The 15114-nt window shown below is 34.7% G+C and overlaps 1 protein-coding gene and 2 pseudogenes across 1 annotated transcript; all 3 read right to left on the reverse strand.

The window, feature by feature from the left end:
• Nucleotides 1-1638: 1638 nt before the first annotated feature.
• Nucleotides 1639-3642, reverse strand: LOC109045462 (annotated as a pseudogene).
• Nucleotides 3643-5090: 1448 nt separating this feature from the next.
• On the reverse strand, nucleotides 5091-8108 carry LOC109045681 (vitelline membrane outer layer protein 1-like). The gene is made up of 4 exons (XM_042778517.1): nucleotides 7976-8108; nucleotides 6332-6447; nucleotides 6031-6144; nucleotides 5091-5500 (listed from the first exon to the last, which is right to left on the reverse strand). Exons 1-4 carry the CDS (start codon nucleotides 8093-8095, stop codon nucleotides 5320-5322), a joined length of 531 nt encoding a protein of 176 aa, XP_042634451.1. The 5' UTR covers nucleotides 8096-8108; the 3' UTR covers nucleotides 5091-5319.
• A 1527-nt stretch (nucleotides 8109-9635) lies between these two features.
• LOC109045784 lies at nucleotides 9636-14067 on the reverse strand (annotated as a pseudogene).
• Between the last annotated feature and the right edge of the window lie 1047 nt (nucleotides 14068-15114).

The raw sequence follows: 15114 nt of genomic DNA on the forward strand, positions 1-15114 counted from the left end.
ATTAAACCAGATTTACTTCTTTTTTTTAAAATCTAGTCATATTTTATAGATTTGATTAAACAGGGTTGGCAAGTAATTCTATTATCAGTCTCAAAAGTTAACATTTTCTATTGTAAGTGCATTCATGGTTCAGTTATACAATCTGAGGGAAAAGTATTTTGATTATTAGTAATGGAAAGGGATGGAACACACACACACAAATCAGTAAATACTTACCATAGTGTTGTTCTAAAGCTGTATGACCTTTAGTTTTCCGAACACGAGAGTAATTTATTATTTAGCGAAAATCTTGACCTCGACCGTTGCGCCTCTGTTTGAGTTCACGAGAGCGGCAGTTCGCGCCCATTTTTAAAATCAGTTTTCGCGGTCAAATCTGTAAACTGTCATTCTGACAGGAGACAGCTTTAACGGACGTGTTTACCTCAGAGAAGCCATGTCTTAGGGCACGAGTCGCAAACGAGTATTTAATAAGACGTTTGCATCGTCTCTTTAAGTTCACTGCCATTATGATCAAGAGAAAATACATCTTTAAGTGTTCGGGAAACAGAAAAGGTCATACAGCCTTAGAACAGCAACAACGTGAGTAAAAAATAATGGATTTGCATTTTTCAAGTTATAGGATACTGTTAAGTTATACTGAATAAAATTCCTATGAACTGACCCATGAAGAGACACAAGATAAATACTTAATCATTCATCTTTTTATTGATATCTATTCACAGAATCACAGAAAGTAACTTAATAGAAATGTATTTTCTTAATTGACAACTAACGTTAGTCACACAACTTGTCTTTTAACAAACCGGATAAGTACATTTTTCAGTAAGTTTAATATTAGATGTGGTTGCTGTTCTCCTCGTCTTCCATTAGGCTACAAGTGAATGGAATTAAATTCAAAAAAAAAAAAAATCACCTTTTTAATGATATCCATTCACAGAATCGCATGAAGGAACTTCATAGAAATTGACAACTAGTTATGAAACTTGTCTTATAACATACCCGGGGAAAATGTTCAAGATCTTTTAATTTTAGATGGAATTTTGGATTGTTTTTGTTGTCCATTAAATATGAAAATAAAATAAAAAATCTCTTAGATCTGTTCAATTCATTCTGCCCAACATTAGTCAAGCGCCAATTGAAGATTTATTTACTGATGATGTGTTTAAAAAAAATCCACCAAATTATTTGTGACCCTGGACAACAAAACCAGTCATACGGGTCAATTTCTTGAAATTGAGATTTCTACATCATCTGAAAGCTGAATAAATAATCTCTCCATTGATGTATGGTTTGTTAGGAGGACAATATTTGGCCGAGATACAACTATTTGAAAATCTGGAATCTGAGGGGGCAAAAAAATCAAAATATTAAGAAAATCGCCTTTAAAGTTGTTCAAATTAAGTTCTTAGCAATGCATATTACTAATCAAAAATTAAGTTTTGATATATTTATGGTAGGAAATTTACAAAATATCTTCATGGAACATAATTTTCACTTAATATCCTAATGATTTTACAAGAAAAATCAATAATTTTGACTACAATGTTTTTTTTTTTTTTAGCTATTGCTACAAATATACCCCAGCGACTTAAGACTGGTGTCTGCTTTTGTGCTCCAGGGTCACATTTGTTTCTGAAAGCACCACCAATCAGTTCAATCACAGCAGTACATGCGCATGAATCGTTGTTGAGGGCCGTGTCGTCTCCGACTCCCTGCGGCTGCTCCACCATCGTCTCGATGCCACAGATTCCTTTTCCTCCGCACGTCTCACTCCACTCGCCCCATTCGCCCCACGACATCCCAGATCCCTGCAGCATTTCCGTATTTCCACTGCAGTTAAACCTAGAAATTCAGATGGGACCATACAATGATCACAACCAAGTCTGTCGGCATTAAATAACCCTGGACGCTTGACCAGGTCACTTCATATCCGTGTCGGATGTGCCTCATGCAGTGATATATTTGTACAGCTTGTTATGGGACACTGTGAAAACAACATTCTTAAACCAGAATCCTGCTGCTAACCGGTCATCACAAGTTAAATAAGTTCATCACCTGATATTGTTTGCGGCCGTGTCGTCCATGATCCCTTTGTAGGGTTCCACTCTCAGCTGGAAAGTTGTCAGAAATCCACTCGAGCACCATTTAATATCTGACCATTTTCCCCAGCTGAGGAAAGAATGTGATGAGGAACGTTGGTGGTATGACCAATTACTTGTTAGTTTAATAAAAAATCCAGCTTGAATAGCTAAAAACTGATCATAGCAGCTCTGTTCCCCCCAACCTAGAATGCTGTCTTGCATAGGCAGCAAATCCTTCATAAGACACTCTCTATATAGGCAGCTCACTATGTATTTGGAACAGAGCCTCTGTATTAAGTCCAGTTCAAGCTCTTCACCTTCCTACATCGGACTGAACCGTGGCGTAGTCCTCGTACGGGCCCGATGAGCTTTTAGACGGGTTGATGCAGTGAAGACGAATCCCATTGAGCGCTGTGTTATCACCAACCAGCAGAGATTCCCACATATCTGCCACTTCAGAAAAACAACAGCATGTGCTGCACTAATAACTTAATGCTTTATAGTCACACTGAAGAGTTTCATTATTGTTAAACAAAAACTACTACTTAAAAAAATTACATTGACTGAAATCAACTCAATTTAAAAAATCTCATTTTCGTTTATTTTAAGCTGAAGTATAAAAATGACAAAAAGTAGAAATAACTAAAATTAAAATACACTTATGCATTTGGCAGACGCTTTTATCTATAGCAACTTACAGTGCGGTCAGGCTATAAATTTTTTTTTTTTTTTACCATGCATGTTCCCTGGGAATCAAACCACAACATTTTTGCGCTGCTAACACAATGCTCTAACCCACGAGCCACAGGAACATAATAATATTAAAATCTAAATAGACATAAAAACTAATAAACTGACAAAAATACACAACAAATATAAGATGAAAATATACCATAACACCATATATATGATAATATCACACTGGTTTAGAGCTGTGTGATAGGATATTATGGACATGTGGTGTTTTATACATAATCAGCTAGTTGAGTTTTGATATATTGTTTATGTGAGCATACCATGTATGCAGGAAAAGTTGGAAATACTGTACGTGAAGTTTAGATATTGAGGATTATGAAATCTGTGTGTTTTAATTCATGACATTTTGGGTTTTTGTTTGTTTATAAAGCTACCATGGCTATTTTCATGGCAAGATAACGGTTCAAATGTAGAAAAAAGAAGAAATAACAATAATTAAAAAAAAAAAATTATCTTATAAAGTAAGTTATAAAGTAAGGAATAAAGTAAGTTAAATAGTCAGACTACTACTGTATACACTACTGTATACTGGTGATAGTCCACTCACCTTAAGACTAAAGCCTGTGGCGTACATTCCAGTCGGACACATTTCTTTCTGAGCCCATGAGCCCCATCTCATCCCGTTATGGACCCTCAGCAAAGATCTGAAAGGTCTGCTGATGGTTCGCTCAAAGCGTCCTCCAGCGATCACATACGGCCCGAAAACAGCCAGCAGTGAAATCAACTTGTACATGGTTTGAGAGTCCTTATGTCCCCTGCTGGAGATCGGAACAGACGTGTGTGTGTGTGTGTGTGTTTGCTGGTTCGTCACAGAGCTCAGTGTTGGACATTGACCCTCCAGCAACAGCTGGATCCAAGTGTCCAACCAGCACAGCAAATAGAACCTCTCTCCAAAACGTTATCAAAGTAAATATAAATTGACCAATGGCCCAAGACATCAGATCCGATCAATATTATGATATTACTCAACATTATGAGACCTGCATGTAAACACACAATAACACAATCACTAAACAGGTCACTCAGACAACAACTATCTAGATAGAAAGGTTTTAGCTCATTTAAAATGGCATTGCTTGGCACTTTGGAAAATTTGTATTTGATATGACAGTAGTTCACAGAAATAATTTAAATATCTATTGTAAAGACTCTTCTTATGCTTTGGACTTGTTCTAAAGAAATTCAAGGTATTGTAAATGGAGCTCTTTTACACAAAGCATTTATTCATTTTTTGATTAGTTAGTCAAGTCCAAATATATGTGACATGAAGAACAAATGAGCGAGAAGCTAAGATACATTTAAATGTTAATGACTTCAGTCAGGTTAGTGGAGAAGGGCATTATATAAGGGGTGAAATATAATATAAGAAACTTTCTGTCCTTCAAAGATGATGTCTATATTTAAAACTCGGTTGGTCCTGCTCAACCAAAAATTTCCCCTTGATCAAATATTAAAATTATGTTCGTATAAATTTTTGCATCTCTGACCATGAATATTTCTGTAAGGTATTGTTGTCAGTGGACTGCATTGTGGCATCTCAAGCTAAATGAATACATTTTAATATTGGGTTATAATTATGCCCTCATACCGTGTCCTAAACAGACACGACAGCTATGCGATGCCTTTATGATGCATATGACATGACGATAACTTGTATAGAAGCATCTGCCAAATATACTAATGTAATCAAACATCTGATGTAAGGTGTTACAATAAAGTATGTGACCCTGGACCACAAAACCCAGTCTTAAGTGTAAATTTTCTCAAAAAATTTAGATTTCTACATCATCTGAAAGCTGAATAAATAATCTTTCCATTGATGTAGGTTTTGTTAGGAGGACAATATTTGTCTGAGATACAACTATTTGAAAATCTGGAATCTGAGGGTGCAGAAAAAAAAAAAATCGAAATATTGAGAAAATCACCTTTAAATTTGTCCAAATGAATTCTTAGCAATGCATATTACTAATCAAAAATGAAGTTTTGATATATTTACTGTAGGAAATTTACAAAATATCTTCATGGAACATGATCTTTACTTAATATCCTAATGATTTTTGGCATAAAAGAAAAATAGGTAATTTTGACTCATACAATGTATTTTTGGCTATTGCTACAAATATACCCCAGAGACCGCTTTTGTGCTTCAGGGTCACGTATGTGAAACTACAAGGTACTTCTTAGAAAGAAACTTTAATGCTGATATTTGGCCCAAAAATGAAATAAAATATAATAACTTTGCATTTTTGGGGGTCTTGATTATCCTGTTCTTTATTTGGTGATAACGCTGCTGATTGAGCATGATCCCTTACAAAACTGTGGTGTGACATGGTTTATGTTAGCTCATCATAGTATTTGATCAGTTATTATACTCCTTTGATTCTCTTGCTGTTCTTCTTGTCGCCGTCTTCTTTACACCTGAATAAAAAACAAACTCAGTTGTTCTGTGACAATCCGAGTGTTTGATTGCGATCGCATCATCTTAATCGCAGCAGAACATGCGCGCGTCATTGAGAGCCGTGTCATCTCCGAATCTCAGCGGCTCTTCTATCCGCGTCATGATGCCACACATCCCTCTTCCCTGACACGATGGACTCCACTCGCCCCACTCGCCCCTGTCTGTGCCGTCACCCAGCAGCACATCCCCTCCAGTGCAGTTGAATCTGAAAAGTGTGGCAGTATTTTGATTAACATGAAGCTTTGGAATGGTTTGCTTTGGCCAAAAAGAAATATACAGCCCATTAATTTACTCTCTGTAGAACACTTACGATTGTGCTGTTGGTCATGTGATCACCTGCCATGCTTATATTCAGTGATACTGCTTTAAGCATTTACTGTATGTAATTTATTTATTTATTTTTTTTCAAAATCGGTCTGGAATGCACTGATTTCTACAAAGCCCCTCCTTCCGAAACACTCGGAGGGCTTTGATTGGCCAGCTGACTGAGTGCGCTGTGATTGGCCGAACACCTCAAGCGTGTGTTAGAAATCTGACGCCCGTTACCGTAATTTGCAAAAAAAAAAAAAACTTTCTTAGGACTGCAACGAAGGCGTTCATCGAGTGAGTAACTGATATAGAGAATAACTGGAGTGCACTTATGACCTTCTTCATGCACAAACAGCAATGTAAAGAAAAGCACATTGGATCCTCTTTAATTAAACAGCTTGATAACGCTCAACCACGTGTGTTCACCTGATGTTGTTTGCGGCCGTGTCGTCTTTAATTCCTTGGGGAGATTCGACTCTTAGCTGAAAAGCTTTCAAGAATCCAGAAGGACACCATTTGATTTTTGTCCACTGACCCCAGCTGAAGAAAATCACAATTTATGATTATTTCAAAGAATTTTAGAGATAAAATCAATTATTTTCAAGAAAAAACTTTTATTTATTAGTTATTATTCACTTATTAGTTTATTTATCTAGTTTATGAATAAACCGTTTTTAACCTTTAATGTAAGAATTCTTCATAAAAGTGTAAAGTCTGAGTCTATTACCTTCCTACGTTGGATTGAATGACACTGTCATGCTCTGAGCTTTTAAAGAGACTGGTGCAGTGAAGACGAATCCCATTGAGCGCTGTGTTATCCGAAAAAACATGAAGATCTTCCACCTCAAAAAACAACAGCAACTCAATAATAATAACCAATAATAACATTCATGGAAATTAACGAAGAGACTAAACATACTGCACTGCAAAAAAATTCATTTTTTTTCTCAGTATTCTGGTCTTGTTTTCCAGAACAAATATCTAAACCATTCTGAAAATCAAAAATCTAGTTACTTGAGATGCAAAATTAGTTAAAATAAAGAAAACAATTGTCAACTTGTTTTAAGGATGTTAGATAATAGCAGTGTCAGGGAGTGCGTTACATGTAACAGAATTACATCATTTAATTACAAAATAAAAGTAACTGTAATCTGTTACAGTTACCGAGAGAAAAAAAGGTGAAATTAAATGAGAGTTACTTATGAAAATGACATCTATATATTTTCTCATGCATACAGATTTGATTGATTTCTTTCCCAAATTGCGTTAACTCCTTTGAAATATGAAACACCAGTGTTTCAGGACACATGCTTATTCGATAACTGTTATATTTTCTATTTGGATTTGTGTAAATGCTTTCTTTTTGAAGATTAGCCATTTTTCGATATCAGCGTTTCCTGTTTCCTACGCAAAGATTTGACATCAAAACACAGATCGTATCTATTAACTATATCTTGTGATTTCAAATCAGTATTTGACCTCAGAATGATTTCAAAGTAAAAAAAAAAGTTGCTAAAGTGTTGTTGGTGATGGACTGTGCTTTAAAATCAAATTATTTATAATCTTAAATCAAGTGCAGGGTTTTGAAAGTCTGAGAGTAATCAGCGTTGAGTTTCTACTTTAAGGTTAACCCTGCTGGATTAAACGTTTCAAAATTGATTAACATTTGTTTAAAAATTTAGTACTCCAAATGTAATCAGTTACAACAAGTTATAGTCAGTAACTTATATTTTAGACGCTATAGTTACTTTGTCTAGTTTTGCTGGAGAGAATGCAATGCAAGTCAGCATAACACACAAGTGGTGTTTGAATCAATTTGTTTATAACAGTACATACAAATAATAAATCTACTTTGTATAAGGAATGTACCATATAATAATAATTAAAAAATAGTACATGCCTATATTTAAATCTACCCTAGTGCACTAAGGATGTTTAGCCCTAGAAAACAAGTACAAGTACAAGTTATTTAAACTTTTTTTAAAGAAGTTTTTTTCATTTAAAAAATTGATGTTAAAATAATGTGTGCAATAATAAAAAATACTACATATTGTATTAAATCTACCTTGCGTAACGAAGTTTAAAAACTGGACAAAAGTACAAATTATTTACATTTATATGATGTATATTTTTAAAACACTTGCAGTGAACGCTGTTTTTTTAATGTCTGCATTTAACCCTTAAATTAGAAACTTCTGTCGGGTAAATAAACCGGAGTGATTTTACACTCCAACACTTGTCCTTAAGTTTCACTTTTTCTGACCCCATTGGCAGATCTTATTCTTGTTTTAAGCATAAAACATTCTTTCAGAACACTTCAATCAAACAAACCACAGACTTGCAACCTTTAAGCCACCTTCAACTAACTTAACATTAGACTAAATCCTGCGGCGTACGTTCCACTCGCCGACAGAATTCCCTTTGAAGCCCAGCGACCCCCAGTCCATCCATTGCGTACCGTCAGCAAAGATACGAAGTGTCCCTCTCGCATGCTCCTCTCAAAACGTCTTCTCCGGTCATGACGCCGCCTCGCAGCCCAATAAAGACTAACAGTGAAAACGTGACGGAAATGAAGCGATGCATTGCTACAGGATGGACTAAAATACTGATGCGATTAATTCTTGTTTGGTTTCTACGCTCGAGAGTCGTCTGTGTGGTCGGTCTGCAGAGGCCTGCCGGCGACTCTTCTTTATAAAGCCAGTCCGAGACGAAGCTGGATTTATCAATATCCCCAGCCAATCAGCAGCCAGGACACTGATCAAATATCCTGTAAATGCAACACACAAACTGTCATGTCCTTGGAAAGTGTTTTACTTGGGTCAAATTCCCCATAAAATGTTCAGTTGCAAGCTTTGATTTTGTAGTAATTTTGGAGATAAGCATGGTTTTGCCACACAGAGGATATCAGCACTCGACAGCAAATAAATAAGCCCACTAACAACTAATATATTATTCTTCATATTTGCATTAAGAAATAAATGCACCCAGCGAACAGAATCAGTATGATCTTCTTCTTTCAAAACACACTTTAAGATAAATTTAAGTAATCAGACTATTTCATACAACTTGACTTCTAAAGTCATATTATTCGCAATAATTACAATATATTTATTATTCTTCATATTTGCATGAAGAAATAAATGCACCCAGCTACAGAATCACTGTGTATCCATATTATTGTTCAAGACAATAATGCAACGCTAAATGATTGCGCAAGTCAATAAACAACACACTTTAGACAAACACTGACTGATCAGCTCAAATGCTGCTTCGCTTGATAGTCTGCGTTTTTTATTATCTCTCACAAAGACAAACAGATAATGTAAAGCTGATTCCTTTGAAGGAGTAGTTCATCCAAAAATGAAAATTTAGCTGGAAATGCATTCACCCCCAACCATCAGCGTCATTCCAGATCTAGGATGAGTTTTGTTTCTTCATCAGGTTTGGAAGAAATGTAGCACTGCCAATCAGGATGCTCTGGCAGTGAATGGGTGCCGTCAGAATGAGAGTCCAAACGAGCTGATAAAAACGATCACAATAATCCACAAGTATCTACACACACTCCAGTCCATCAGTTTACATCTGGAGAAAGAACAAAAGCTGAAACCTTTTTACCTAAAAATACGAGTCTATAATCCATAAATAACACTTCCTGCAGATGAAAAGTGTTGTCTGGTGTGAATCTAGGAGAGAAATCATGCACAGATCAAGCACTCGTTTAAAACAGCTCTAAACACATATGTGGCTGGATTTTGATGTGAGAGACAACAGGAGATGCACTTTTCACACTAAGCGGAATGGTTTCGCCTGAAGCCGTTTCTTATAGATTCTTGTTTGACTTTGGTTATTTATAAGCTGTTTTGGACACTCTCATTCTGACGGGCACCGGCATATCACATCCATTGCTTGAGACAACTGATGCCATATGCTACATAGTTTCTACAAACCTGATAAAGAAACAAACTCATCCTGATCTTGGTAGGATAATAACAGTCTGTGGTTTCTGGTTCACAGCTGCGTCTTGAAAGCGTCTGTGTCTGTAGGATAATAACAGTCTGTGGTTTCTGGTTCACAGCTGCTTCTTGATTCTGGTCCAGTCTGTTGTATTAGCTGCAGTAGTGTCTGTATAATCCATCCCATCATCCTCTGCTCTAGCCTTCCTCTCGTTCATGTCATCCACAAGCGTTTTCATCATTCTTCCAAGTGATGAAAAAGATCTCTCAGAAAACAAACATAAAAGAGATCAACAACGCCGAACACCAGCTTGAGTTCATGACACGAGATCATCGCTGCTTCACCGAGGTCACATGACCCTCCTGACCTCTGTAATGACTCCACGTTACCCAGGTCAGATTCTTCTGTTTCCTGCTGAGGAACCTTAAACACAACAAAAAACACAATCACAAAACAAAATTAAATTAAAAGGAATAGTGCAGGAAAAATTAAAGGTTGCATACATTTTAAACTTGCTATGTTTTCGTATATTGCATGTAGTATGGAACTATTTTCATTATTTTATGGTGCTTTTTGTCCCTTTTGCACTTTTTCTTTTTTTTTGAGCTTAGCTGTACAAAAATAACTTTTGTAGTGTGGAAAAAAGTAGCATTTACATTTCTGAATAACATCTAATTTTGTTTGAATAAAAAAGGGTATTGTAACATGTTTTATGTCTCACAATTATGAGTGTTTTATATTTTGCAATTACAAACGATATAAAATCCGAATTGTAATAAATAAACATCGCCGTTTGTTTCTTTGATTTTTGGTACATTCTTGAATTCTAATTTTACATCTTGCAATTCGTTGCGTTCTTTTTTATGTAATTCTGGCACAAAATAAAAATAAAAACACTCTCTCACATAAAGTCTTATTTTCTCACAATTCTCACTTTTTTCTTCACAATTCTGAGAAAAAAAGTCAAAATCACAAAAAAAAAAAAAAAAAGCCAGAATTCCGAAATATAAACTCAGAATTTAAAGAACTTTCTCATAATTCTGATTTTACATCTCGCAATTGTGACTTTTTCTTTTACAAAAAAAAGACTTTTTTCTCAGAATTGAGATGTAAAGTCAGAACGGCAAGAAAAAAGTCTGAATTATAACAAAAAGTCACAATTAACTTTTTTTTATCCTGTTGTGGAAACTTCCATAGTTTGCTGTTGCATCTCTGTACAAAAAATATTGCTAATTTATGAATCAATTTCTTGTTTAGTAGATTGCCTGACACATTAAAACGTATATAAAAAACTAATCATTATTATGTACCGTTCTTACTAACAGAATTTGCCTCAGTGTGATAATCTAGATAATGAAGTGGACAGCTTTGTCAGTTATAACGGGAGCAACATTGTTTTTCTGTTCACCGGCTCCGGCTGTGCGGCTGAAGATGCAGTGGTGGCGTGTGATTGGCTGATCTTGTGCTCGACGGCCTGCAGGCGGATCAGCATGTGTTTGAGTGCCTCCACCGGACCCGGATGCTCCCGGCTGCTGTATCCTAATGAACAGGAAGCTGCAGACTAGAGACAGACAGATTTAGACTGAAGAGCATTGAGTATAAATAAACAAAAACAGATAATAATGAGTGTCACATGCTGTACCTTGCTTCTCTGATGTTCTTCAGATGCTGGGGGCTCCTCAGCGCCACCCACTGGCACTGGAGATTCAGATACAAACGGTATGACACGCTTTATAATTTTATCATTTATTATGATGCTTTTATATCCAAAGCAAGTTACACTTAAAGCCTGATGCAATCAAACACTTGACCTTGGCATTGCTTCTGATTACGAGGGACACATGGTAAACTATCAGCATTTCCCATCACTGACAACATCACAGGTGGGATTGTCCCGGATCGGTCTGCGTCCAGAGCATCCTCCGTATCTCCTGAACTGTTTTTCGCTCCTTCACCGGCTCACAGAGAGCAAAACGAAGAACGATTGTAACGCCTGCTCGGCTCTGAAGATCAGAGAACCAATCTTATCATCTAAACAGAGAGAAGCACGATTTTTATCACGAATGACATGGAGGCAGTACTGCGTCAATCACTAAAAACTATTCAAAAATCAATTTCATTAATAAAATAAAGTAAAATAAAAAAAAAAAAAATTCAGTTAGTTGCAACAATGGAATTTTTTCAAATTTTCATTTAGTTTAAGCTGAATTAAGCTGAAAATTACTAAAATTTAAAAAAAAAAAAAACAAAAAAAATTAAAAAAATAAACCAAAATAAAATGAATGGAACAATGGTGTATATATATATATATTATACTATTATAATATATATATATATAAAATTTAAATATCTAAATTAATATAATATATAAAAATATTATAAATTACTGAAATAATATTTTTCATTTAGTTAATAGTTGGAATACAAAAACTTAAATAAATTAATTTTAATTTTTTTTATTTTTAAACTATTAAAATAAAAGCCCATAAAGCACAGCTAAAACCTGAACTAAAATGAATTGAAAAATATAAAAATAAAAACTAATTCAAAATATTAATTAAATATTTTAATTATAATGTTAAATGTTACTAAATTACTGAAATGAAATAATACATATATTATTAAGGCAACATTTCCAATTTTCATTTAGTTTAAGCTGAAGTACTAAAATGACTAAAATAATAGAACTAAATAGAAAAAAATATTAAATACAAAAATAAAAACGAATTAAAAAATATTCTGAAATAAAGCATTAAATTAATAAATTATTCATTAGAAAAAAAAATCATTAAATAAATTATTCATTAAATATTAATATATACTATAAATGGTAAATTAATGATACTAAAATAACACTGCATGAAGGCGAGTACAAAATAATACATAATTTCATTTCCATTTTTTAATGAAATATTGCTTTGAAAAGTAGATGCAAACCTTTGAAAAGTTGTCCTTGATGAATCTGTCCTCTCTTCACTGCCTCGCGTTTCTGTTCAGACTGTGACCGCAGCTCTCTCAGGCTGCTCTGAGTGATGGACCGGGACCCGTACAGCTCTCCTGCGTGACCTTTGACATCTTGCTGACCTTTAGTGTCCGACTGCCGTTCTCCACTGGACTCCTCCAGTTCTCCGACCCCTGAAGGAACTCTGGGAGGAAGCAGATGATCGTCGGGCGCTTCTTCACACTGTCTCAGCCACGCCGGGTACTTCAGCTCAGGAACGCTGGTCATCCCCCCGGAAAAATCCATTTCGGATTTCTGGCTGGTCAGCCCTCCATCGCGGGAAATGCCTGGATGACTGGGTCGTGTCGGGGGATGGTCCCATTTGGTTGGGTTGCAGGATGTTGGGAGGAGGAGCTTGACGTAAGTGTAAATGATCTGGCAGGGAGGTCCTCCTGCTCACCGGTGTAACAAGATGCCGCATGGAGTGTTTATGAGCCACAATGGGCCGTGAGTGCGTAGAGGTGAAGCTCAATCCCAACGGAAAGCTCCCAGAGAGGGAGAGGAGGGCCGAGGTGCGGGTCACGGGGATAGAGACGTCATTTGGGAGAGCCAGGAGGTCATCAGTGGTCACACTGAGCCGATCCGAGTCTCTCCTCCGGACGGGAATGTTTAAGAAGTTCAGCTCTTCATCCGTCAAACTCGTCTTCAGTACTGCACACGTCAAGCACATAAAAACACGATTTAAATCATGCATGAACAGGCAGTCAATTTAGTGTTGGTGTCAAAACTATAAAAATACAGTTCTGTTGACTGAAACAAATAAAATATCTAAAAAAAAATATTACCATTAAAATTACTAAAACTTTAAATTAAAATAAAAATGGAAATATAAAAATAAATCATTTTCAAACTATTAATAATACAGTGTAATTAAATAATAAATGATATATTAATTATGCTAAACACTGTTATTATAATGAACTTAAACCATAAAAAATATTTGTCCTTTACCTGAAATAAACATTAGCTGAAAATAAAATATAAAAACTTTTTAATTTTATTTTATAGGCAACATTTTTTTATTTTCATTTAGCTTTTTACTTTTTTTTGGTAAGTATTTTGTTTGTACTATCAAAACTAAAATTGACAGAAGTAGAATCTATATTTGTACTATAAAAGACATATTTACAAAAAAAATAAACTAATAATTACTAAAACTTTTAACTAAAATTAAATGGAACAAAATCTAAAACCGAATTCAAAATATTAATTAGAACTATAATAGTATCTCAGTGATATTTTAACTAATATTCCAGATTTCTCAAAGCTGTCTTGATGTGTACATAACCTAGAAATATTCCTTAAAACATTAAATCATTTGCATTATTAACGAAATTCCTTCTTCGGTTCACCGTCTCTGTTGTTTCTGGGGATGAGGTTTTGATCTGTCTTTGGGCAGCTCGTCGTTTCCCCGTGGTTGTCTCAGAGCCCCGCAGGCTCCTCTGGAAGTCAGTGATGTACGCGTCCAGCGCCTCTGAGGCAGAAGCGTAGTGTTTGTCTCTGTCATTTTGATGCTGGGGGCACGGGCTCTGGGTGTAAGGAGCTCTGCAGGAGTCCTGATGTTGACGCATAACGACTCCGGCGACATCATCAGACATGGACTCACAGAGCTGGTGCATTACACATACACTTACCATTAAAATGTCATTAAACCACATTATGCATTTTATAATTCGGGGTTCTCGCGCCTTTTGACCAATGAATGCGTGTATAATAGTTGCATGACATTTGTAATAATAAAAATAAATAATTAAAATAATAAAAAAAATTGTCAACAAATGTATGTATAAAAGTTGTGTGACATTTGTAATAATAAAAATTAAAAATTAAAATAATAAAAAAAATAATTTTCAACAAATGAATTATAAAAGTTGCATGACATTTGTAATAAAAATAAAAAATTGTAATAATAAAAAAAAATTGCCAACAAATGCATGTATAAAAGTTGCATGGTATTTGTAATAATAAAAATTAAAATAATAAAAAAATTTCAACAAATGAATGTATAAAGGTTGCATGACATTTGTAATAATAATAAAAAAATACAAAAAAAGAGTAATACTGATAAAAAGCACACATATGAAAGCATGTATAATAGTTGCATGACTTATATAATAGTTGCAAATAATTTAAAAAAGTAATAAAAAAATCAACAAATGAAAAGTTGCATGACATTTGTAATAATACAAAAAAAAGTAAAAAAAATTGTCAACAAATGAATGTATAAAGGTTGCATGACATTTCTAGTAATAAAAAAAAATAAAAATAGTAATAATAAATAAATGATAAAAATAAGATTAATCTAAATAAATAAATATATGAAGAATGGGATTATCATATTTTAGGGCCTTTAGCATCCTAAAACATTGCATTAATTAATTATAACCTAGATTTATAGCTTTGATAGATTAGTAAAACCTAGTTTTACGTATTTAAATTCTGTAATACCTTTAAGTTCATATGTTTGACAGGAGTTTCAGGGTTTTTGATTTCTGTTCCATAATTTCTGCTGGCAATAGAACTTAAAGACATTTATTAATGTACTATAATAAGTT

The sequence above is a fragment of the Cyprinus carpio genome, chromosome A21, assembly GCF_018340385.1.
Source record: "Cyprinus carpio isolate SPL01 chromosome A21, ASM1834038v1, whole genome shotgun sequence".
NCBI classification, from domain to species: domain Eukaryota; kingdom Metazoa; phylum Chordata; class Actinopteri; order Cypriniformes; family Cyprinidae; genus Cyprinus; species Cyprinus carpio.